Below are 25,034 nucleotides of genomic sequence, written 5' to 3'. Positions count from 1 at the left end.
GCAAGAATGTCGATTGAAAAAAATCCATATCCAGAATTTGTGCAGCATACTCAAATTATAACAGCAAAACAAATACAGCTCATTTCTCTTTAAAAAAAACAAATTATGCTTGCTTGTAATTGTCGGCGGTAAATATGTTTTCTTCCAATATGGAACCGTTAATTCAGAGGAGGGAGAGAAACTTCTGAGCGTCTTAACAAAATGGACAGAACAGTGACGTCAGCCAGGTGACCAAAAGCGAAAAGCACCTTGAGATGTGTGAACAGGACTAAAGTCAGAGCTTCATTTTGTGGCCAAGAGCTGAAGTGTAACGAGTGCACGGCTGCTGAACTGCTTTCCAGGAAAATGAAAGCCAGAAAAAGACCCTGCAACATCTTAGATGATTTGTTTTGACATGACAGGAGCTTTACATCACATCCAGCCAGGAAGCTGATGCCGGCACCACAAATAAACATTAAAGCCTAACCTATAGACGTTCTGTAAAGCCATTGTTATCTAACAAGTTAGAAAAACGATTGAACTTGTCAAACCATCCACAAAAACATCCCCATATATATTATTTATTTTCCAATATTTATTTGTAGTTTTTAGTTTTTTTTGTGCGTAATACAAATAATACAAGAACAGACAATAATTCAAACAAACCAACACGGCTCACACATGAAAAGTGAAATTGCTTTCACAGCTGCCAGTCATTCAACACACTCACATATGCATTAAGTCTCTAAGAAGAGGACTGTGGGGGTAACAAGGTGAGTTTTCACCCCTCGTCAGCTTTGTCCAAATGGGCAAGAAATGGGTCCCAGGTGGCCGAGAATTTCTTAATCGAACTTGTCCTCAGGAACCATTTGTATGGCTGACATCATTTCAGAGATCCATTTCTGAAAAGACGAGTCTCTTAGCGATAATCATCCCCAGTGCTCGGGAGCGTTGCAGACGTGACGGAAGACTTTCAGCCAGCTGTGAGTATAACATCTGGATAAAAGAGTTTGTTATCGGCCTTAGAATAGCAGTCAAATATTTTTGGACCGGTGAGCAACGGACAGGACCAGGAAGCGTGAGTCAATGTGTCCTCTGAAACTTTGCACCTGTCACACAACGGGGAAACTGAAGAGTGGAATCGATGCAACCTGTGTTTAGAGTTGTGACGTTATTTATTTGTCTTTAAAGGTTTGCTTTTTTTAAGGTTTGCTTTTGGGGATTTTGATGCCTTTATTTTGAAAGGACAGTGTATTGAGTCAGAAATCGGGGATAGAGAGACAGTGGGGAACGGCATGCGGGATTCAAACCCGGGGCCGCCTGCTTGGTGGACTGCAGCCTCTGCTCATGGGCCATACGCACCAACCACTAGGCCACCAGCGCCTGATTCCATGATTTTTTTTAAATATATTTTTGGGGTGTGGTGGGATGGGGGCTAACACTTTGTATTTTTGAATGTGAAATAATGGAATTTCAAACATACGATGAAAATGCAATTAATCGTTTGACGGCCCAGTGTGAAAGTGATACTCAGTCACAACCAGGTTGAAGTGAAAGTAAGAGCTCATTCAACACAGGATTGTGAATGGAGTTGTTGTATTGTACTTGTTGGTTGATGAGTCAGTGCTGTTGTTGGTTTTCATTCATCACCAGAGCTCATTGGCTGTGAGATCTTCTTTGGAGTGGGTGCTTTCAGGTTGTTAGAATGAGTGTAACATCCTGTGTGGTAGAAACATGCTCACTGTCATTTTGAAGTGGGGATCAGCAGCCTTACTTCTGTCATCCAACTTTTTACCAGAGCGTTCAAACAGTTTAAAACACGGACCCAAGCTAAAGATGATTTATATCTGTTTAAGTTGAAACCAAACTTACAGTGCTTGAGGGCCATCTCTATAAACATGAGCTGAAGTGGAAAACCAACTGCTTTCACTCAGTTTGCAAACCTTTTTTTGTTGTTTTTGCAGGACGAGCTCAGGATCTCAATAAGGAAAAGAAAAATGTTTGTCATCCTTGAAACATTCCAACCTGCACTTCTTCAGCGTCTTGCACTATTTAAAAAAAAAATATCAAAACCACAAATATTGTAGGGTTCACAGTTTCAGAGTCTTTCCAAAGCAAGCGTTCTGAACTCTGCTACAACAGGGAGAATTTATTCCCCAGTGTCGGACATTTTTCCTCCGTAATTACAAACACACTTTGCCCTGGATCTGCCAGGTTCAATAATCCAGCAGTGTAGAGAAGCGGTTGATATATTCCTGTTGGTGGCCCGAGTTTTATTCTTTATCTTTGCAGTATATGTGATAGCAGTAGAAGTAGGGGTGTTAGACTGGGGGGGGGGGGGGGGGGGGGCTGAAGAACCAGAGCACCTGTCAAAAGGTGCAAGAATGAACAGTGGTGGATGTGAGAAGGGGCACACAGGGAGGGCTTTTTTTTACCAGACCCATAACTTTGTGGTGTGCAGCAATCTGTCATTATAATAGTTATCACAATACAGAGATTAAGATCCAATATGTTGGTATTTGCTGCGATACTGAAAACAGATGATACGTTGCGTTTCTCATTTCAATTTGAGGACAGCTGTCTCTTTTGACATCCAGCTTCACAGCACTATGTCTGAGCAAAGAAATGTACAGTTTACTGATAGTAAAAAAAAGTATTTGCATATGAACAATTAATCACAGCGCATTTGAAACATCATTTTAAACCTATCATGATACTCATGTATATCATATATATTTGATTGCACATGTTTCACAGCTGAGCACTGATGAAGTATAGCACCAGAAGCACAGAGACGATATTGATTATAATGAATGCAGCTAGATTATTTCTTGCATAATTTAAAGAATTAATGTGAAGTTTTTCTTGAATGATCTGAAATGTGTTCCGCACATGATGAAAAAAGGGCTTCAGGAGGGTCAACAGAAAATATTGTGGTCAGTGGCCCGACTGAGACTGCATGCTTTATCTGCTAACTGTCGCTATCAGCTAGAAGACATACTGCTCTCTCTCTCTCTCTCTCTCTCTCTCTCTCTCTGTATGTGTGTTTCTCCTCCAGCAGACACACACATGCACGTCTAATTTTTCTGCAGGCACAAACACACATTCACACAGTGCCCCTTCCAGACAATAGTACTCTGTATTAGAGGGGTTTTTCTCACCGCTCTGCACAAAGGAAATTGGTGTTATTCACCTTTGTGCAGAGCTGCAGTGTCTCCACAGATGCTGTATTTCTCATTTCACCCACTTCTATTGTGTTGTTCTGCTGAGGCAGAGTTCTTGTATATAGATTTATTATTCTGCTTGTCTTTTTACAGATTAAACATTGATTTTATGATGTGCTGGTAGAGTTTAATGTTTAAATCTATGATTAATTGTCGAGAATGAAGATTTAATGTTTTTCTTCCCCCGCGCTCCAGCGCTCTTTAATCTTTGAGAATTAGCTGCTTTTCATTCTGACTTTAGTCTTTTTACTTTTGCTAATGATTGTTACTCAAAGCAAGCGATTTCATAGTAATTTACTATTAAAACAAACGAATGTAGTCCCTTAACTGCAGTTTGATTCTCTTTCCTGCGTGTTGCTTTTGTTTCGATCGTCAACCTTGCTTGGGTCTGTACTCGAGGGGTCAATACACTTGAGGTCACCCCGTCAATGAAGAGTTCAAGCCCTCCTTCAGATACCCTCAAGGCTTTGTACAACATTACATTAAAATCAGCAGCAAGGGCGTTGCTATGGAGACCTTATCAGCCAAACACAGACACACATGAACTACAAAGATGTGAACACAGAGAAATGCCATATTGTGTGCAAATTGTGAAGGCATGTAAAGCAACCATATGGCTGCACTCCCATACATAAACACAGATGTCTGTCTCCCTGCGACACACACGCGCGCGCACACACACACACACACCCATATGGTTGTTTTCCCATACTTTAAAATCATCTACTGTGCTGAAACTCTTCATGCAGAGCTGAACTAATGCAGTAAAACACAGTCGATCTTCACAAGTTGAAGTTGAAGAACACAAAACTGTCAGCAAACATTGACACAGGCAGTATAAATATCCTACAGTGATATTCCGTTGACATAGCTGAACTACAGAAACGTGATGTCTGAAGTAGCACACACAAAGGAAAGGGCTTCAGGTCAGAATTCCTCTCAAATGATTCAGTACTCAATCATTTCAAATGAGTTATCCCATTTTTTTTTTTTTATCACCTCCGCTTTTTATTTGACTCATCATTAAGTTGTTTGAGAAAAAAAACATGCAGAAGGTTTGGGTTTATCTTCTGTCTGCAAGATGCTGAAATGTTTAACTGTGTGTGTACAGAGGGCATGGATTGCTTCTGTCTACTGAACGTGGTTTATCCTCCGTATGTGTGTGGGTGTGTGTGTGTTTGTGTGTGTCTGTCTGTGTGTGTGTGTGTGTGTGTGTGTGTGTGTGTGTGTGTGTGTGTGTGTGTGTGTGTGTGTGTGTGTGTGTTTGGTCTTAGCACATTTTCCAGGTCAGTTGAGCTGTCTGTGAGTCTAGTTTCCTCACTGAGGGTTTCTTGTGATTGATGTACTCTGTTCACCTCAGGCGTTATGTCTGTCAGTCTTTGTCTCTCACACACACACACACACACACACACACACACACACACAAAAGAACTCACACACGCACACACACGCACACACACGCACATACACAGACACACAAACATAGTATTGGTGTTTCCCTAAGGCAGGTCACAAGTAAAGTAAAAGCAACATTGTTACGTCTTCCTTGTCTCCTTTTGTTGTACCCTTTGTCTCTCTCTTTCGTCCTCCCTGTGTCTCTCGCTCTCATTAAGGGTTTCTTCAGGACAGAGTCATTTGCTTTCACTGCAGCTTGGTTTGCATACTGCAGTAAAGACGGCACAGTAGAATGTTTTAAACCTCCGGCGTATCTGTGTTAGTTTCCAGTAGGAACCAGGCCCAATAGGAAAACTGCTGAGCCTTTTCACACATGCATGGAGTTGCCCCTTCATACATCCCTCAAGCTGTTTTTACATATGCACTACTGAAAATGTCAGGCATACTGCCCCTGTAATCCTCCGGAGTTGGCTATTCACACATTACCCTCACAGCGGGAGACTATCCTGGGGGCCGTCTCAGGAGCGGCCCATGATGTAAAAAGAACAAAGTGGAAGTGGCCGACAAAGCAACAGAGTCTTCTCTATGACACTAATGATAATTCTTGCCTTTATATCAACGCTACCTGTAGTTCAACAGAATCAAAATATAAACAAAAGAGGAGAGGAGAACACGATGGCAAACAGAAAAAAATCATTAAGAAGTTTCTAACATGAACAGATATCACACCGGTTGCGTACCTGTCTAAGGTTGTGCGCCAGCTGCACGATATAAATGTCAGCTCGCTCGCAGGTTCATTTTCATTTCTTGCCTCATTCTCACATCAGCTCCGCCATGTGGAAAATTCACTAGGTGGCTGGCAGGAAAAACTCGGGGGGGAAATTTGGAGAAAAAAAGTGTGAGGGAGTTTTCCCCTGTCGGAAAGGAGGAGCATAGGCGGTCTCATGAGGCAACACGTGATGTAAAAAGGGCACCGCTGAAATTGATAATGTTTTCAACATGTCCAAGGTGGCTGATGAAGCTATTGAGTCCAAGCCTTGATAACAGTTTAACCTTCATGTTATTGTAAGTGTAATTGGACAAGTATAAACGTATGAGTGGTAAAATAAACGTCGTCATCTCAAATTCATTCCAATCATTTCAAGCCCACTTGCTAGGATTTAATTTTCCTGAATGTATCCTGCTGGGTTTATAATCTGTGCCAACTGTGACTCCTTCCTAAAAATTTTACATTACAAATTTTGTCAGGAAAAATTCAAAATAATATATACATGCGGCTCACCCCTAGATTTATCTGATTTTTTTAGGTGTTAGTTTGCTTCACACTATCTGCTGGATTGACGCACTATTAAAAACCTTGCACTGTTTAATATTGTTATAACCTGAAGATATTTCAAGTTTCACAAAGTTAGCAAAGTGTTGATTTGGCAGCAGATTTAACTTAAGTTTCCACTTTCACATATTTGGCTCAGAAAGTCACAACTGACTGCCCAGATTCCTGCTCTCTCCTTGTGACTGTTTTCCTATTTCTGCAGCTGAGCAGCAACCCCTCTGCACTGCAGTGCTGCCACTGCTCCCAGTGGCAGTAAAACATTTAATTATTTTACCATCATGAATAATTCAATATTATGCGCTTGTATCTGAGCTTAGCTTTTATCTGCACAGTACACAATAAGTGTAGTCAAAGTAGAGCGCAGGGAGAGCAAACAGTCCTGACGTGTTGAAAAAATACAATAAACTCAAAAAGGTCATCAGAGGTCAACGTCAAACTTTTGTAAAAAGCATAGAGAAGACAAAAGAGAAGACAAAAGAGAAGATGTCATTTTAAACTATTGGAAAAGGTGCCTCATACTTGGAGGAGATGGGGAAAGGTAAAACTTTAAATTTGAGTGGAAATAAGAAATAAAAAGTTCTCATGAAGTTCAGAAAAACCCTTTGAGGCTAAGTTGAAGTTTCTGAAGTAGCAGTAGATGGGGGGCATGCATTTGAATGGATTGCAATTTTCACATCTTGTTGTGAATCTGTTCTTTCATCCACTTGTCAAGTCATCATTTTTATTTGTTTCTCATCTGTTTCAAGAACCGTTGTTTTATTTGTTTTCAATATACATTTGGCCATCATTAATTGGCATGCCAAGAGTTTCAGTATTTCTTGTGCAGTCAGTCACTCTTATATCTTCTAGTGCAGAGGGTCTGCAAACCCTGAAGAACCAGTAGAAATGTTTATTACAGCAATTCTTTTGTATTTCCTGGTCTGCATGGCCCTCTTTCTTTTCTCTCATCCCTCAGATAAAGTATACAGTTTATTCTCGTATTAAAAATTCATGTGTGGGGACTTAATTATAGATAACGTCTGGTTAAGGAAATGCTGCTGGAACTCCTAAGTGGAGGTCTCCTACTAATTTTCCCTCTTCAGAGTGAAGTGAAAGCAGCTTCTCTCTGCAGCTTCCTGGCAGAAGGATGAGCAGCGTAAACAGCAGGTGGAGACTGACAGTAACACTGTGTGTGTGTGTGTGTGTGTGTCTCTCTCCATAATGTGGGAGGAATATTTGTAGAAGTCTGATAGGAGGACACACACAGCTGACACAGGCAGTCCTACAGAGGATTAACAGAAGTTAATAGGCTGGAGGTATTTTGCTCCTTGTTCTGGAAAAAAGGAAATTTCACTTTAAAATTTGGTTAACTTGTTATGTAGCGTAAACTATTTTTAGCACCTACTTTATAACCTTTACTTGTATATTTAATTTATTTCAAGAGGTCATTCTGTGGTGGGACCTCTTCAAATTTGTTGCCAGTTTGCCAGTTGTTCCCCTCCCCCTTTAAAATGCAGTGATCATAAATTAGACTATTTCTCTGTACAAAGCTGTGATATTCCAGGATTGAGGTATTCCCAACAATCGTTTTAACAGAGTTTCACTGTAAAAGCTCAGTGGGAGAATCATCATACTGCATTCTTTTTCTTTGCCCGTGTGTGTGTGTGAGTTCAGCCTCATGTTTGCGTGCCACATACTGAACTTTAAAGATCTACTTTCATAGTTATCCTATTCAAAGATATTCAGTAAATACTCTCATTGCTCAGCTTTGGTTACTAGATGTATCTCTGGATCACACACAGTCATGCAAAGATAATGTATGACCTTAACTAATACTGAATGAATCATTTCCGCCAACATCTACATTTTGAGAATGATAATCAGTCCATATACATGAGGGATACATGCATTGTGTAGACTTCCCATTGAGGCAAAATTCTTTGTGTATGTAATACAATATGTTGAGAAATGGTTTCAGGGTCTCTCAGGGTCACGTGATAGAAAAGGATTTTTTGTGATAATCTTCTTTGTAGCAAGAGGAGGCATATTTTTTTTACATTTCCCAAAATGCTTGAAACAAGAGTTTTATTTACTTATCTATTTAATTATATTCCTCACAAATTAATGCATAACAAGGGGTATGGTATAAAAAGTGGGGACTATGATCACACCCAAAATTGGACAGTCCACTATGTACTGGGTTTTTTTTTTTCTTTACTGGTCTGATCATTTAATTGTGTTTTCTTTTTTTCTGCAGATCAATGTGCGTGTCACCACCATGGACGCTGAGCTGGAGTTTGCCATCCAGCCCAACACGACAGGCAAACAGCTCTTCGACCAGGTAAGCCACACACACACACACATTCATGTTTTTGTGCCTTACAAGGACCATGACTTGTGAATAAATTGTGAGGGCCGACAATTATTAGCAGCTAAATGGTGCAAAATACATCTTGAAGGGGGTCAGATCAATTTATTTTTTTGGTTTTGAACTTGTTGACCTTTTATAAAGAATAACTTTCTTTCAAAGTACAAATTCAAACCAATACTGAAAGTCAGTGTGTGTGCCAGTGGGTGATTGCCTGGCTTAGAGTCAGTACTGGTTCCATTAAAAAACAACAAAGTGCTCTTTGTCTCTACCCAGAGCTTTTAGAAGACAGTGGATGTAAGTGTTGGGTGGATGGTGTGGGTCTGTGTGTGAGTGTGAGTCTGGGAAGTAAAAGGGCAGCTTTCAGCATTGTTTCATGTCAGGCTCTAAAGGCTTGTCGAGGGCTGTGGTGACATGAAGCGAGGAAGACAGATAAAAGAGAGGATCTTTGTGTTCTGTCTTTTTTGTTGGCTGTTTGTTGAACTCTGCGGTCGATGTTATTGTGCAACATAAAACCACACAGTCATATTAAAAGCTGTACGGGGCATGTTTATGTTACCGTTACATGTGTCTCCTCTCCAACTGCAAATTCTGGTGTTCATCTTGTTCTTTTATGTATTTTTCCTCTTGTTCTGATTAACTGGCAAGACAGAGACCGTACAGCGACGTATTACATAAATAGTTCAAACAGTAACGTCCTGGAAAAAATGTTTTTCGACTTGCATTTATTGTTTCTATACTTTAAAAATGGATATACACAAACTTGGATAAGAATGAAGAACCCTTAGTACTTCAGATAAATCTAGTATTCAATAAACACATAGATCCATTAACTCAACAATAGAGTTTTTAATAAAATGATTTTGAATCGATTTATCAGTTATTTGACCAAGAATGATTTTATTCCTAAATCTATTTGTCTCTGTAAATAAAGCCCCAAATCACAGCGGACGTTTTTTCTTAAATCACTGTGTAGAGATCAGTTTTCGAATTCACTCTTTATAGCATAACTTACTGAGACTTATGAACAAACGCTTTGCAACAGCAAAGAGGCAATACTACTTTTTGAACGGGCAGAAACTGCAAGCAGAGCCAGACTCATTGATGGACAGTCATCTGCTATGACCGACGGGTCTAAATTTAATTTTCTGCGTGCGTGATCAAGTTCTGTTTAGTATTCATCCTTTAAAACTTTTTCTTTGGACTTCCGGTCAAAGCGTACAAGCTATTTAAAGATGTCCCCCCCCCCCGTGCTTCTGGGAACTAGACTGAGGTGACGGAAGGTGGAAAGAGAGTGAGCGAGCAGGTGTAGAAGTCACGTTAGACCTCAGTGGTAGCTGTGAAGTTTCATATGTCCGTCATCTACCGAAAATAGATGATGATAAAGTAGATGTACCTTCTTAAGCACACAGTTCTGCTTTATCAAAAATTAGGTGGCATACACAAACAAAATGCTCCGTCACAAACCACCTCCACAGATGTTTCATTTAGACCACAGGGGGGCTGTTTGAAAAGGCAGAGAAGGGATATAATATGTCCTCTTTAACTCTTCTGTGTTGAACGTTAAACACAGAACAGGAAATCACATATCTGGCAGTAAACTGTGAGCTCTGTGATAATGCCAGAGGAGGCCTGTTTTCATTTTTAAATGGTGCAGATTCATATGAATGGAGAGAGGGCTCCATGGATTAAAAAAGGTTATCGAGCTAAATATTACCACCCACAAGTACACACACTCACACATACAGATAAAGAGAATGATAAAAGGCAGTGACACAGAAAAGCGTTTTCATCAAACTAACCCCCCCGACAGCAGCATCGAGCGAGAACACCTTGATGCTTTAAAAACCACAAACACTTCTAAAGGTGTCGACATGAACAAGTGATTGTGATCCAATATCAAAGAGAGGAGTCCCATTCGGTTTCCCAGCGAGTCTTTTTTTTTTTTTTTATGTCACCCGGCGTCCCTCTCGTCTCTCCCACTTATTATTCCTTCTCTTTCATCCCGGGCATTCCCAGATCGTTGATCCACCATTCTGAGGCTTCAATTCCACATCTGAGTGCATGGCTCTCAGCGATATTCCCAAACCAAATGGGCGCCATGCGTGTTTGTGTGGATTTATAAGCGTGTTTGTTTGTGTGGTTACAGAGCCAACAGGGTTTTTAGATGGATGTTTCAGTGTTGTTCTTTTATTATCTGTTCTTTTATTATCTTACAGCTGGGCTTCTCTGATATACACAGAGGATTTTCATGTGTTTATTTTAGCGTGACTTTGTGTGTCTGAGTGTGGGAGAGAGTTAATTATGTGATGGTAAGTGCTATCATATTGACTGTGTAAATCACATTAGGGTCTGAGTAAGTGTCCACATCCCCCCAGGGACTCTCTCTCTCTCTCCACCCCCCCTCTCTCTCTCTCTCTCTCGCTCTGTAAGTGGTGACAGTTTGTGAATGGCAAAGCATGTGAGTGTGTGGGAGAGAGAGAGAGAGAGAGAGAAGGAAGGGAGGACAAAGTTAGTAGTGAATGAAAAAAGAAAGGACAAAAGAAGGAGAATGGAAATGATTTAGCACCATAAAACTGTGACTTTGCAGTTGTAGAGCAGTCACTATGCATGGGAACTTCTATTGCTGTTGATGAGTGCACATGTAAGAACAACATCACGGCAACTTCAGTTAATTATACCCAAGTCTGATCTTATGTAGCCTGGAGGAAGTCGACAGCTGTGTCATCATATTTTCATGTAAATGATAAACTTGCAGGAAAAATGTTTCTTTTCCATTTTGGGGTTTCGCTAAATTTATTTCCAGTCATTATGTCGCTGCAGAGTTTTAAATTTATGAGCCAATGAAGTCTGCTTTTCACAAAACCATAAATGTGATTAATGACCTAATGTGCTGCCCAACTTGTATTTTTTTTTAATCAAATAAAAAAATAAAAAAAAAAGCACAGGTAGTCCCTTGGAGAGATCCAGATAAATAGGTTTCGTGCACTCTTAAATCTACGGAAATTCTTGTACCTGTGCTGTCTGCATGTGTCAGAGAGGTTTACATCAGCACCCTGTAAACTGGCCGTGTCGTTTCAGGTGGTGAAGACGGTGGGTCTGAGGGAGGTGTGGTTCTTTGGCCTGCAGTACACCGACAGTAAAGGCTACATCACGTGGCTCAAACTCAACAAGAAGGTGAGAGACTTTGAAGACAACCACTCCAACATTTCCTCCCCATGTTTATCTTTGTGCAAATATGTTCATTTCCACTTCTTGAAAACATGATCAAAGTTATGAAAGCCTCTCGGGGTTAGACTTGATCACGCTAAAGCGCGTCAGAAGTAAACTTGTGCGCATATATTGACTTAAAAATTCGGTTTAAAAGAGCTTAGATCTAATATATCTTTAATCTTGTTTTCAAAGAAGACACAGTTTGATTTACAAGAAATGTTTTCATATGTTTACATCCTTTGAAGACGTGAAGGCAGAGGATTATGGGTAAAATGTTTGATTGTGTGTGTGTGTGTGTGTGTGTGTGTTCTCTGCAGGTGACCCAGCAGGATGTGAAGAAGGAGAATCCTCTGCAGTTTAAGTTCAGAGCAAAGTTCTTCCCGGAGGACGTTTCTGAAGAACTCATCCAGGAGATCACACAGAAACTCTTCTTCCTGCAGGTACTGAGAGATTAAACCACCTGACCAGATCCGTCTGTTATAAGGTCAACCAAAATTATACTAACATGAAGCAGACTGATGCTGAAGACGTGCTGTGATATGTAGCTGTTTTCTTTGTGTGTAGGCATGTTTTGTTTTTTTTTTTAATTTCTTAAATTTCTAGTCAGATGAACACTTTTTTAGCATTCTTCAGTTTGATGTTTCCTTTTCTTTTAACTATAATCAGTTCTGCATACATCTGAAAAATGTGCCATATGAAACAAATGATCAAACTAGAACACTTTCTGTTTTTGGCAAATGCATTGTGTGATCAGGTATTACAGTAGTGCGAGTATCAATGTATATAAATGATACGAGGATATACTTCCTCGTTTTAAAGCCAGAGGATCACCACAAGACTTAAATTTATGTCTGTAGTGAAGTTCATGGAATTCCCTCATTTCTGACAGATGCGACTACTGATTGTTGTTTTTTCTCTCAGTTATCGTTATGAGATTTATGAGTGTGACTTTGTGTTTATGTGTTAATGTGTGTGTGTGTGTGTGTGTGTGTGTGTGTGTGTGTCCTCCCTGCAGGTGAAAGAGGCCATCTTGAACGATGAGAACTACTGTCCTCCAGAGACAGCCGTGCTGGTGGCCTCCTACGCTGTCCAGGCAAAATACGGAGATTATAGCAAAGACATCCACAAGTCGGGATACCTGGCCTCAGACCGGCTACTTCCGCAGAGGTACAGTAAATACACAGCTGTACTAAACTATCTATATTATGAGCACCGTTCAATAACCAAACAATAACAAGATATACGTTACTATTCTCTGCCTATTCTTGGTTTGTTTTGCTATGCTGTCTATGTAGCACTAATTATTTTCCATTTAATGCTACGCAACCTTGTCATACTGTACTTTATCCTGTTTGTGTGCATTGTTGCCCTGCAGGGTTCTAGAGCAGCACAAGCTAACTAAGGAGCAATGGGAGGACAGAATACAGACCTGGCACGAGGAGCACAGAAGCATGCTCAGGTAAACGTACCGGGGAAGTTTTTTTTTACAGCTCTGTGATTCTGTGGATTTGTGGATCTGTGTGGATGACTTACTTTTGCTGTTACTTTAATGTTCATCATTGTTTCGTGTGTTTGTGTGCAGGGAGGATGCCATGATGGAGTATCTGAAAATAGCTCAGGACCTGGAGATGTACGGGGTTAACTACTTTGAAATTAAAAACAAGAAAGGCACGGAGCTTTGGCTGGGGGTCGACGCCCTCGGACTCAACATCTACGAGCACGAAGACAAGTAACCAAGTCACACACACACACGCACACATTCATGGCGCTGACATAGTTATGAAGTTGAGTAGTAAATTTAAGATATGTTGCAGTATTGAGGGGGCCAGAGAAACTACTTGATTTGATTGGCTGCTCTCCGTGAGCCAAATTTCTGATATCTTGGGACCAATCAGATAAATTAAATATGATAATTCTGCAGTTTCGACCTCAGTGCGTACAAAACATTTGACGGAACAAAGATACTGAACGAAACAAACATGTTTAGAAAGCACTTCACAGACTTTTCGACACAGTTTTTTTCCCCCCGAGTACACTTTAGCGACCCACTGATAACAGCTCTATGACCCACCAGTTGAGAACCACTGGTCTAATAGTTGATGTGATCAGAACCTCGTCGAAACCGAAATCCTAAAATAAAGAGGAAGAAATTGAGACCACAAGGGAAGTGAAGTTGTTGTCAATGACACCTACAACACCCACTAACATGTTTTAGTTTAAGCTGCTGTGGATCAAACTTTTCAGTGACATCCTGACATCAATGGACTTACATTTTGGTCTTAAAAATATATAATAAATAAATTCACATGGATTATTAGGGAATTAATTCACTCCAAAGAGGATGTGTATCTCAAATGACACCGTTGCCATGTTTTATCTTGTTCAAAAGTTTGATCTGTAGACTTTCTCAGCTCCCTCCGTGGCATTGAATTGCATTAGTTTGACAACAGCGCCCTCTTGTGGTGATGAACAGAAAATAACTTGAAACAAGCGAAACACAGACCGACACAAAACTTTACAGATGATTTGTATTTGTTGAACTTGGCGTAGAACTTTCACATTCAGTTCCAGATGGATATGCATGCTTTGTGTGTTTCTTGAAGTTGATTAAAACGTTTTACTTTTTGACACAGTTGTGACAGAAGGCCGTTCAGCTGTTCTGGTTCTTACCTGTAAAAAGGCAGATTTTCCTTCCCCCTGACACTTTTCAAAATGTTGGGTTCTTGAAACATATTACAAAAGAAAATAGTCGAGTGAGTCGCAGATTGAGTGATCGATTGATTTTGTCTTAGGTTGTCACCAAAGATCGGCTTCCCCTGGAGTGAGATCAGAAACATTTCCTTCAACGACAAGAAGTTTGTCATCAAGCCCATCGACAAGAAAGCTCCAGTAAGTGTTGGAAATATGTGGGATAATTATCTCTCTTTAATGTACCATTGTTTTAATAGCTACCATCTTCATCCTCTGCATCTCCTCCAGGACTTTGTCTTCTACGCCCCTCGGTTGCGGATCAACAAGCGCATCCTGGCGTTATGTATGGGAAACCACGAGCTGTACATGAGGAGGAGGAAGCCCGACACCATCGAGGTGCAGCAGATGAAGGCTCAGGCCAGAGAGGAGAAGCACCACAAACAGATGGAGAGGTACAGGAAACACTGCTTTTTTCATTTTCTAGAAGTTTGTCTGGAAGCATGATCCGTCTCTTACTCCTGACGACTAGCGACAGAATCTACAAAAACTATAAAAACTAGGAGGAGGGTTTCCACTTTAACTTTGTTTTAACGTTTGGCTTGCTTTTTAGTGGTGCAACATGTTTTGACATGATTAAACAACTCAAACAGAACGTTTCTGCTGAGTGCGTGATCTCTAATAAGTAAATCCAAATAAACCCGCTCACCCTCAGTAACTTAAAGGGGTGCTGAATCCTCAACCAATAAAATGTATCAAAAGTATTTCTGGACAGCACAGCAACATGTTTTTATTATTGATGGCAATATTAAATATTCAAATATTCTGGTATTTTTTCCAACCTACAAATAGAATTTAGAATTAACTGAAATTCCCAAAGTCTGAAATGAAATGAAATGATGAAGCTGTTTGACCAACAGGGGGCAGTGTTGTGTCGATTAAAAACATGTTCATGGTGTTAATGTGCAGGTTTGATCTGTTTCAGTCAAAATGAAACACAACATATTGTTTAACTACTGGTGCACAGAAGAGACACTTTTTAAATAATGTTTTATGAATATCATAAGAAGAAGAAGAAGAAGAAGATATTCTGTATTATTCCCACGAAGGGAAATTCAATTTTACACTCTGTTGTTGAACATGCTACACACACATGCACAAACATGTCAGAGTGAGGGGGCTGCACACAGCGAGCGCTCCTGACCTGGTATGGGGGAGTACGTGCCTCGCTCAGGGGGAGTGCTCAGGAAGTGACCTGGCACCTATCCAGCTATCCAACCAATTTCCAGACCAGGACTTGAACCGGTGACCCTCTGGTTCCCAACCCAGGTCCCTACAGACTGAGCTACGGCCGCAATAGTGAAGCACTTTTGCACTCGGGCACTTTACCTCCCGTAGCTTTGATGGTCACTTTATCCTCTTTGTTTGTTTTGAACAACATCGCACAGCCACTTTAAGAAATGTATAAATGTGTCTCTGTCAGCTGATATTTATGTTGTTTGTTTGGTCATAACTTGTTGTTTGCTTTCCATCAACCTGCCAAGGGACTACAGATGGAAATTACCCTAAGGCACCAACTTGACATATTTACATGTTTATGATCATTACTGTCCCTATTTAAAAAAAAACTATATTCTATTGTTCCCTGTTAACAAACGTCACAGGAGTCTGCACACACATGTCACAGAATACTGAACGCTTGACACTTGGACATTTATCCCAAAATCTAAACTTAACACACAATATCCAAATAATTCTCCTACATATCTGTAGGTTTACATTCCCATAAGGAGATACTGTGCTGAATGAGATCTGGAAATGTCTTGTAGAAAGCTGATGGAAACTGACTGGCTCAGATCAGACTCATTACAAGCTTTCTTTGGAGGAATATTTTCATGTGTTACTACAGACGATTAACAGGTTAGGAAATACAATGGGTTTGCTTTCTGTTATTTGAACAGAGCACAGCTTGAGAACGAGAAGAAGAAGCGCGAGCACGCAGAGAAGGAGAAGGAGCGGATAGAGAGAGAGAAGGACGAGCTGATCGAGAGGCTGAGGCAGATCGAGGAGCAGACGCATCGAGCTCAGAAAGGTACGCCTGCTGCACCCGCACCAAACACTGGCCCGTAATACTCCTGGATGATCATATGGGTGAGAACCAAATGAAGTTTTTGACAAAGCGGTACGAGGGGTTTAAGGGTAATTCCAGATTGACCTGCTTCCCCTCTGAGCTTTGTTCATCATTTCTATCACTTACAATACCCTCGCATTCATTAAACTAATTGATTTAATCTGGAAAGTGATCGAAATCTCATTTATCTTTTTTGTCCCTTCCACTGAAGAATACTGCATTGTGTATTTATGAAACTTATAAAATCAAACCTTAATACTTCATGAGGATGTATCATAAACTGACATTTTAAATTAAGCTTACTTCTGATTTAGTTTTGTTTAAAATGATGACTTTCTAATTTCCTAATAGTTTATTTCCCTCGTGTTCTCGTGTGCTTTCTGTGTTTAGCCAACACTCAGCATCTCAAAGCTTCTTTTTGTTGTATGAAACTGAACTCAGAGGGGAATACCTCGGAGCTAGATCAACACCCCCAGACTCTATTTGAGTTACGCTGGCTGCACAAAGCCTTGAAGATACAGTCTGAGATATCGAGTATCATGAAGATACGATACAATACCGTACACTTTATTGTCCCCACAGGGAAATTTGTCTTTGGACTCAAAGTGCTGCCAAACATTCAGCTTCTTCCGCTTGACTGGATAAATAAAATAATAGAAAAACACAACCATGTGTGAACAGGGAGGCACAAGTGTGAGTTGGTTATCAGCTGTCTGTGTTATTCAGGCTCTCTGCTTCAGGATCTGAGTGAGCACGCTCGTATAAAAAAAAGGGCGTTTAAAGCGTCGTGTGATGCTTCTTCTACACAAGACTAACGATTGTTCGTCCGTCTGCTGAGGTCAGACTGATACAATGTGAAGAGAACGATAGAACATTCCCAGGTAATAATCAACCACATGACGGTACTTTACAGACGTTTTCAGGAGTTTAGAGTAAGTTAGACTCGGCTTACCCTCTGATCTCGCTGTGTGGTATACCCGCCCCCCCCCAAGCTTACTCTGAATATAAACAACACAATTCAAAAGTCTGGACCTTCACAGAACAATATCTACAATTTCAGTTTAACACAGATAACGAAAAACACAATCCCAGACCTCGAACTGAATAAGCCTGCATTATTTGCATTATTTGTATTTCTCAAAGGTCAACTTGTCTGAACAGCTCAGTGTTTGACGCTCACACACTGCAGCTGGTTCTCCAGGTTTGAGGAGGGACAATGCAGCACGGGTGACATGAAAAGGTCAGGCCAAGAAAAACATTCAGACCCAAATGATGCCCGCTTGTGTACGACAAAACATGCTATCTCCTGCCGCTCTGAATTTGCATACAGTGAAGGCTTTTAACGCAGACTGGGAGGAGCGACATTAGGCAAACAGGAGGCAGAAGTTTTACTCCTTCACATAAATACAGCTTGTCCAGCGGAGTTAAAATCCTGCCGCACCAAAAAAATCTCAAGTCATAAATTATACTTTACAGACGTAGAGTTCTTTGAAGCCTGAAGAAGCTGAACTCTGTCTTTAGATTTATACAGACCAGATGACGCAATTCCACATTGTCTCTCATCGCAGTCACGCCTCATAAATTTTAAAATGTGTGTGCCCGCAGAGCTGGAAGAGCAAACCCGTAAGGCCCTGGAGTTGGAGCAGGAGAGGAAGCGAGCGAAGGAGGAGGCGGAGCGGCTGGAGAGGGAGAGGCAGGCGGCCGAGGAGGCCAAGGCGGCGCTGGCTCAGCAGGCAGCAGATCAGATGAAGACACAGGAACAACTGGTACTTGTGCTCATGTCAATATCACTCATCAGTGTCGCACACCACGGCATCCACACTCACCTCTTTAGTGTAACGCTTCTGTCACCTTATCATCATACATGTAGGGTGTGGGGCGCAGATGGCTTAGTGGTTAGGTCACACCCCATGTACCGAGACAATAGTCCCCCAAGTGGACGGCTCGGGTTCAAGTCCGACCTACATCTCCTTTCCTGCATGTCATTCCCTACTCTCTTTCCTGATTTACTACTATATCCAATGCCCCGTCTAAATAAAGACAAAAAGCCCCCCCCCAAAAAAAAAAAAAAAACATTACAACAGAGAATTTTAATATTAAACAGCTAATTCATTTCCTAATTCGAGCATACCTTAGTAAATCTCTACAAACCTTCAGCGAGGTGAACTGGTATTACTATGGGGCGGCTGTGGCTCAGTTGGTGGAGTCGTCGTCTCTCAACCGGAAGGTCGAGGGTTTGATCCCCTGCTCCTGCAGCCACATGTCCGATGTGTCCTTGGGCAACACACTTAACCCCAAGTGGCTCCCACTGCTTCGTCTGTGGTGTATGGATGGGATTAGTTAGGCGAATCTGTAGGTGTGACCAGAAGACTAGAAAAGCGCTATACAGGCTCAAGTCCATTTACCCTTTACTGCCATCCGACGCCCCTGAAGCCCAGCAACAACCATCAGACTGTGTCGTCACCGCAACCACCGCTGTCCTCATTCTTTCATTCTCTCAACGGCAAGGACGTGTGGGCAACAGGAACACGAGGAATACAAAGGAGAAGTCCTTCCTGCATCTTATCACATCTCCCCCTATCCCATTTTTCTTAACAATGAGTAAGGTCTTTCACCTGCTCTCTTGTTAAGCGCCCAGAGATTACACTTGTTATGAATTGGCGCTGTACAAATACTGAAAGCTACAAACAGTTATTTCGATTCTGTCTAGATTTTTTATGATCCACTACTACACTTAATGTCAGCGCCACCTGTCTGCGAACAGTTGGTGATCAAACAACAGATTACAAGATTTAGTCACTAATAAGATAAAACAGTTATTACTTTAAAAAACATTTATCTAATAAACTACTCCCATACTACTAAATATATTATTCTGGATCAGGGTTTTATTGTTCTTGATCAGGATTTTATTATTCTGGATCAGGGTTTTATTGTTCTGGATCAGGGTTTTATTATTCTGGATCAGAGTTTTATTGTTCTGGATCAGAGTTTTATTATTCTGGATCAGAGTTTTATTGTTCTGGATCAGGGTTTTATTATTCTGGATCAGGGTTTTATTATTCTGGATCAGAGTTTTATTGTTCTGGATCAGGGTTTTATTGTTCTGGATCAGGGTTTTATTATTCTGGATCAGGGTTTTATTGTTCTGGATCAGGGTTTTATTGTTCTGGATCAGGGTTTTATTACTCTGGATCAGGGTTTTATTGTTCTGGATCAGGGTTTTATTGTTCTGGATCAGGGTTTTATTATTCTGGATCAGGGTTTTATTGTTCTGGATCAGGGTTTTATTATTCTGGATCAGAGTTTTATTGTTCTGGATCAGAGTTTTATTATTCTGGATCAGAGTTTTATTGTTCTGGATCAGGGTTTTATTGTTCTGGATCAGGGTTTTATTATTCTGGATCAGGGTTTTATTATTCTGGATCAGAGTTTTATTGTTCTGGATCAGGGTTTTATTGTTCTGGATCAGGGTTTTATTATTCTGGATCAGGGTTTTATTGTTCTGGATCAGGGTTTTATTGTTCTGGATCAGGGTTTTATTACTCTGGATCAGGGTTTTATTGTTCTGGATCAGGGTTTATTGTTCTAGATCAGGTTTCTGGATGTTAATAAGGTTGTCAGTTTTCGAGCATGACTGAAGTGGAACTGCTACTTTCTACAGCGTGAGAAGAAACCGTTCCTGTTTCTCTTTATTTCATGTTACTGTAAATTAGGAACACCTTTGTGGTTTTGGGACTGTTGGTTGGACACCACACTGTTTTCACTTTTAACTTGTGTTCAAACAGGCTGCAGAGTTAGCTGAGTTTACAGCCAAGATCGCCCTGCTGGAGGAGGCCAAGAGGAAAAAAGAAGATGAAGCAACAGAGTGGCAACACAAAGTAAAGTATTCAATGTTTATTGTCTGTGTAAGACATATGTGTTTGATTATTAACAACATCTGGAAAGTCATGGTTTATACAAAAACACTTGATTTATACTTGGGGGGAAATGTGTCCATACAGAGGAGGTAGGTCAAGTTTATAGATTAAATGATTTAAAAAACAAATCTAATATTAACTATTAACACATTTAAGGGCACACTCAGATTAGCAATTGTCCCGTACCATGCTAAAGCACAACTGTCCCCCCCTCCCCATCCCCTGCTGGCATGCACTCACACAATGCTGAAAGGCAAAATGAATTCACAGACTGGGACACAAATATTACGCCGCCGAGTAATCAGTATGAATGTACAAAGGCGTGACGACGGCTGAAGCAGTCTTAAAAAGGGCTTGTGTTTGTGTGTAAGCTGTCAGTGTCCATGTGTGTGTCTACAGGCTCTGTCAGCACAAGATGACCTGGAGAGGACCCGGGAGGAGCTGAAGTCGGCCATGACATCACCGACACATACAGAAGAGGATGAAGAGGACGAAACGAACGCAGAGGCGAGTGCTGAGCTGCTCAGTGACGGCGTCAGCAGCCAGCGCAGCGAAGAGGAACGCATCACTGAGGCTCAGAAGAACGAACGCGTCAAGAAACAGCTACAGGTAGAGGGAAACACAGGGGGAAGATACGTGGTACGAACGTCAGGCTTTGTTTAGACCGATGTGTTAAATCCCAGTTTACAGAGATTGTCTGCACTGTTATTTAGAAGTGATCAGATTAGACTGTGTGTCAGGATATCAATAAACTGTCTGTAACTCAGACTCTATGAGCAGCTGCTTACTGCAAAGAGTTGTGCTTAGTTTCACTTTAGTCACTGTGGTTTTCATGTCACCATTATGTGTCATGTTGTGCTTTAGTTATAAGAACCAAGAGGACAATTCTAAGTCCGATTTCAGCAGCTGCCATGTCCGGACTGAGACACATCAGTCTTTTGCATTTCACAAGCATTTTGACTGCTGATACAGTCCTGATCAAATCATTCTGGATACAATCTGGATACCAAAATAAGCATCCAAGCTGGCAGTCTAACAAGGACAATTTAAAGTTAGTAATGAAAACTTCAAACATCAACAACATCAACAACAACAACAACAGATGCCACTAGAAACTAAAATTAAAGACATGGAGCATCTTTATGTGCCTCAGTGTTTCAAATACTGTCATTGTTTCACCCAATTCATCATTTATATTTAAATATTTTGCTATAAATTTTAACAAATACTCTTACAAAACATTAAAGCAATGTTGCTTCTTCTTCTCCTTTAATCCAGATTTTAATTGTTACGTTGGCTGGCTTGATCTTTCTTTTTTTTTTTACAGTGGTTATAACAGACAAATTGTTAAAAAATGTACTTCTTGCTTAAACGTACCAAAAAATACCAAAAGATTCGCTTTTGTCAAGCGTGCCACCAAATGCAGCCTAATGCAAAATGCCTCCAATCGCGCTGGGATACCACTTTGTGTTACTTCTTTTTATTTTTATGATGACTTAATGGTCTGGTCTGATCGAGTGATGTTTCTGTTTCTCATCCCCCCTTTCCCTGTCTCTCTCTCTCTTCTGTCCAGGCTCTGAGTTCAGAGTTGGCCGAGGCCCGTGACGATACCAAGAAAACGCAGAACGACATGCTGCACGCTGAGAATGTCCGGGCGGGCAGAGACAAGTACAAAACCCTTCGCCAGATCCGCCAAGGCAACACCAAGCAGCGTATCGACGAGTTCGAGTCCATGTGAGTCGGGGTAGAGGATGGACACAACCCTGAAAAGAGACTGTTAGTCTCGTTGCCATGTCAACGCCTCCCTTTCCTTGTCAAGCCCAAAAACCTGCTGCCACCGAGGACCTCCTGCTTATTTTCTATCCAGGAGAAAGACCGGCTAACGGGCTTCGTAGCTTCAGCCTCGCCAAAGCTCTCCCTAGCAGCGGTTGGCCAATCCCACTGCTACCTGCTTTTTAGAGCTCCGCCCCCAGCCCAATGAAAAAGCACACACCTTTTAATATGTCAGAAAAATAGCAAGCAACATCTCCTGTCAAACATGGACCTCTCCCCTCCACAATACTGACAGTTTTAACGCTTGCATGTATGATACTAAAGCAGCAACAGGGCTGTTCGTCTTAAAAACTGAACAGATTTGGTTGGTATCGTGCTTTTACTCAAAGAAATTAAAGGGCCACCTGTAGCTTGTTGATGTTGCCGGCACGCTTGTCTGTAAAGCTTTAATATCTGTACCTTATTTTGCTTCTTTTGTCATCAGTTGATCGATTTAAATAACTTGTTTTAAAAAAAAAAAAGAAACCGCCTTATTTGTCTCAATTCCTTTTTTTTGTTTTCATTCTGTGTTGGGAAAGTTAGTGTGCTCAGTTCCTGCGGTCAGTGACATCGATACGTTAGCGTTGCTTCAGCTAACTTCTCGAATGGCCGTCACTTTGCAAATGCTCCTTTTTAGACTCATGAGCAAAACACCTTTTACAAAACTAAATATGCTTGTTTTACACCCTTACTGTGCTGGTACCCCCCCCCCCCCCATCCATATTGACATTTCTTTTAATCTGTATGTTGCCCATAATAAAGAATTAATTTATATTTCCAACTCTGCAGCTAAAGCATGAACTGAAGAGTCCTGACTCAGGTAAGAACCGAAGTAAAGCTGGATTTATATATGCTGTTGGGTCACATAGGCTTTCAATGCTCAATTCTGGTTTCTTGCTTAGATCTGATTTTTTTGTTTGGCTGTTCACATCATTTTTAAATGTTGCCTGGATCAGACTCCTGGAATCTATATCTGAACGTGGTCCGATTGGGCAATGTGAGCATTGCAACAGCATTCAATATTTTGTTAACCAAAGGGGGAAGTCAGAGATGAAGTTGCATTATTAAGGTCAATTATTATTGTCAGGAAACATTACATGATAGTTTGTTACTTTATCTAGATGTTGACCCTTAAGGATTTTTGGCCTGAAATAGTAGAAATAGGTGTATGACATCAAAAATATTTCATTGAATATGAAAATGAATGTTGCTATTTTTACTGTAAAGACCATTCATCATTTTTTCTTGTCTTATTCGTTTACACATTGAGTCTTATACATTTCACTTTTGATCAAGACATCAAAAAAAGAAAATGTTTTAGAATAAAAATGGAAAGCGAAAGCAGGTTATTAAATTCAGCCAATGGCGCAGAACACATTGAACTTTTGACCTTAATACACTTCCTCTCTTGGCCAGAGCGCAGCTTTCAAGTTTTCGCTGGTTTGGCTTCACGGACGTCCACATGTAGAGTCTCAGTAAACTAAATAATGCAAACGAGAGTGATGATGAACTTAGAAAGACTCAGTCAGGTGATGTTTACTGGGTTGATAAATGTTTAGAAACGACATGAGTCACTATGCCCGCGTCTTTCGCTGAGGACATTGTCAATGTTATAAACACTATCTATAGAGGCGGTCATCCCAGTGAGGGTCCACGGAGCGTTTTAACAAAACTTATTTGAGGGCACTTACAGCTTATCAAGTATAAAGTTCCTGATAATCTGTCATCACAGATCTGCCCCCACAAATCAGCCTATACTGTTTTAAATCACTTCCGTGAGGTGCATGCAATTCTCGTCAGGGATGCATTTTTAGATGTAACACCGGCACTAGTGATGGGCGGTATTGAAGTAAATGTAGCCTACTTAAGTAAATTTTTTGAGTAGACCTATCTGCCACGTAAGACGTTAATATAACCGTATGTACTTTACTTGAGTTGGCTATTCTTTTTTTTGGGAAACATATTAGACTACTTTTACTCCATAACATTTGGAACACAAAAATCGGAGGCCTACTTTTCACTCCGCTACATGTTTATGAATGTTCTTCTTCTTAATAGGCCTACTCTCTATTCTGCTCTGAAGTCAGCTGATGAATTTCCTTTCATGTTCTAAAATCAAATCTGAAAAACAACTATGTTCGTGTAGTTCCGCGCGCAGTCTGGTGTTGCCGTACCTGTACGCTACACTCTCAGGTGTGATGATTCTCCACCTGAGCATCCATGGCCATATCTGAAGCCCATGTTTGAAATGTGAATGTTGTCCCTCTGAGTAAAGCCTCGCTGACATTTTCCCTGCTCATCAGGTCTTTTTTGTCGTCCTTTTTGTTGTTCCTTTTATTTTGCAGCTGCAAATCTGTCCATCTAGCATGTGAGTTAAAGAAATGTAAATAATGTTTTCTAAATAAACATAACCTAGCAGAATGTAGTCCCATGTATTCTTGACTGCACTCGTGCATCATGAATATACAACAACAAGTAAATACTGAAGTATTTTTAAAAGCAATAACTCCCGTTCTTAACCTAAAGCAACTATCCCATTAGAGTCATATTTGACCAGGAGTGTCTATACTTTGACTCAGTAAGTTCCTTCAACCCACCCTCCCTTCCTTCCTCATCCCTTCCTATTCAACTCGACACATGCCTCTCCCATGTCTCTCTCATTTCAGGTCGTAGCCGTAATCAGTTCGGGTAGATTAATGCCCGAGACGGAACCCCCGCTCTGAGTCTCCCTTTCGCCCAATCTCCGGTCAACCTCCCAGACCAGCCTTAAAGATGACGGCCATTTCTCACCCACACCCCTCTCATACACTTCTGTCTCAACATGTCATACAAATTCACATTAAATGTTTTAAACGATTATGGTTGTGGCCTGGTCCTTGCTAGTGAAATGCATTTGGTTCTGATTTCTTGTAGGCTACTTATTTCTGTGCGTTGCTCATTTAATACAATCAACAATGAATGAATGGTTAGCTGAAATGTTGGTAACTGGCAA

The 25,034-nt window shown here is 40.8% G+C and overlaps 1 protein-coding gene across 8 annotated transcripts in view; it reads left to right on the top strand.

Moving 5' to 3' along the window:
* Positions 1-24,891, top strand: part of LOC132986843 (radixin) — a 45,169-nt gene extending 20,278 nt beyond the window's left edge. For 4 of the 8 annotated variants that reach the window (XM_061053501.1, XM_061053499.1, XM_061053500.1 and 1 more), the window contains exons 3-16: positions 8,168-8,251; positions 11,360-11,455; positions 11,809-11,931; positions 12,507-12,658; positions 12,867-12,950; positions 13,074-13,220; positions 14,284-14,380; positions 14,471-14,634; positions 16,141-16,271; positions 17,916-18,076; positions 20,099-20,191; positions 20,630-20,839; positions 21,804-21,964; positions 24,709-24,891. In XM_061053501.1, the coding sequence (XP_060909484.1) occupies positions 8,168-8,251; positions 11,360-11,455; positions 11,809-11,931; positions 12,507-12,658; positions 12,867-12,950; positions 13,074-13,220; positions 14,284-14,380; positions 14,471-14,634; positions 16,141-16,271; positions 17,916-18,076; positions 20,099-20,191; positions 20,630-20,839; positions 21,804-21,964; positions 24,709-24,715 (1,710 nt within the window). In that variant the 3' untranslated portion in view covers positions 24,716-24,891. The other 4 variants (XR_009675553.1, XM_061053505.1, XM_061053506.1 and 1 more) reach the window with 4 other exon arrangements.
* The last annotated feature ends 143 nt before the right edge of the window (positions 24,892-25,034 follow it).

This window comes from Labrus mixtus, chromosome 13, assembly GCF_963584025.1.
Source record: "Labrus mixtus chromosome 13, fLabMix1.1, whole genome shotgun sequence".
Classification (NCBI taxonomy): domain Eukaryota; kingdom Metazoa; phylum Chordata; class Actinopteri; order Labriformes; family Labridae; genus Labrus; species Labrus mixtus.
The sequence above is the reverse complement of the archived record's forward strand: the minus strand, read 5'-3'. Positions and strand labels throughout refer to the sequence as shown.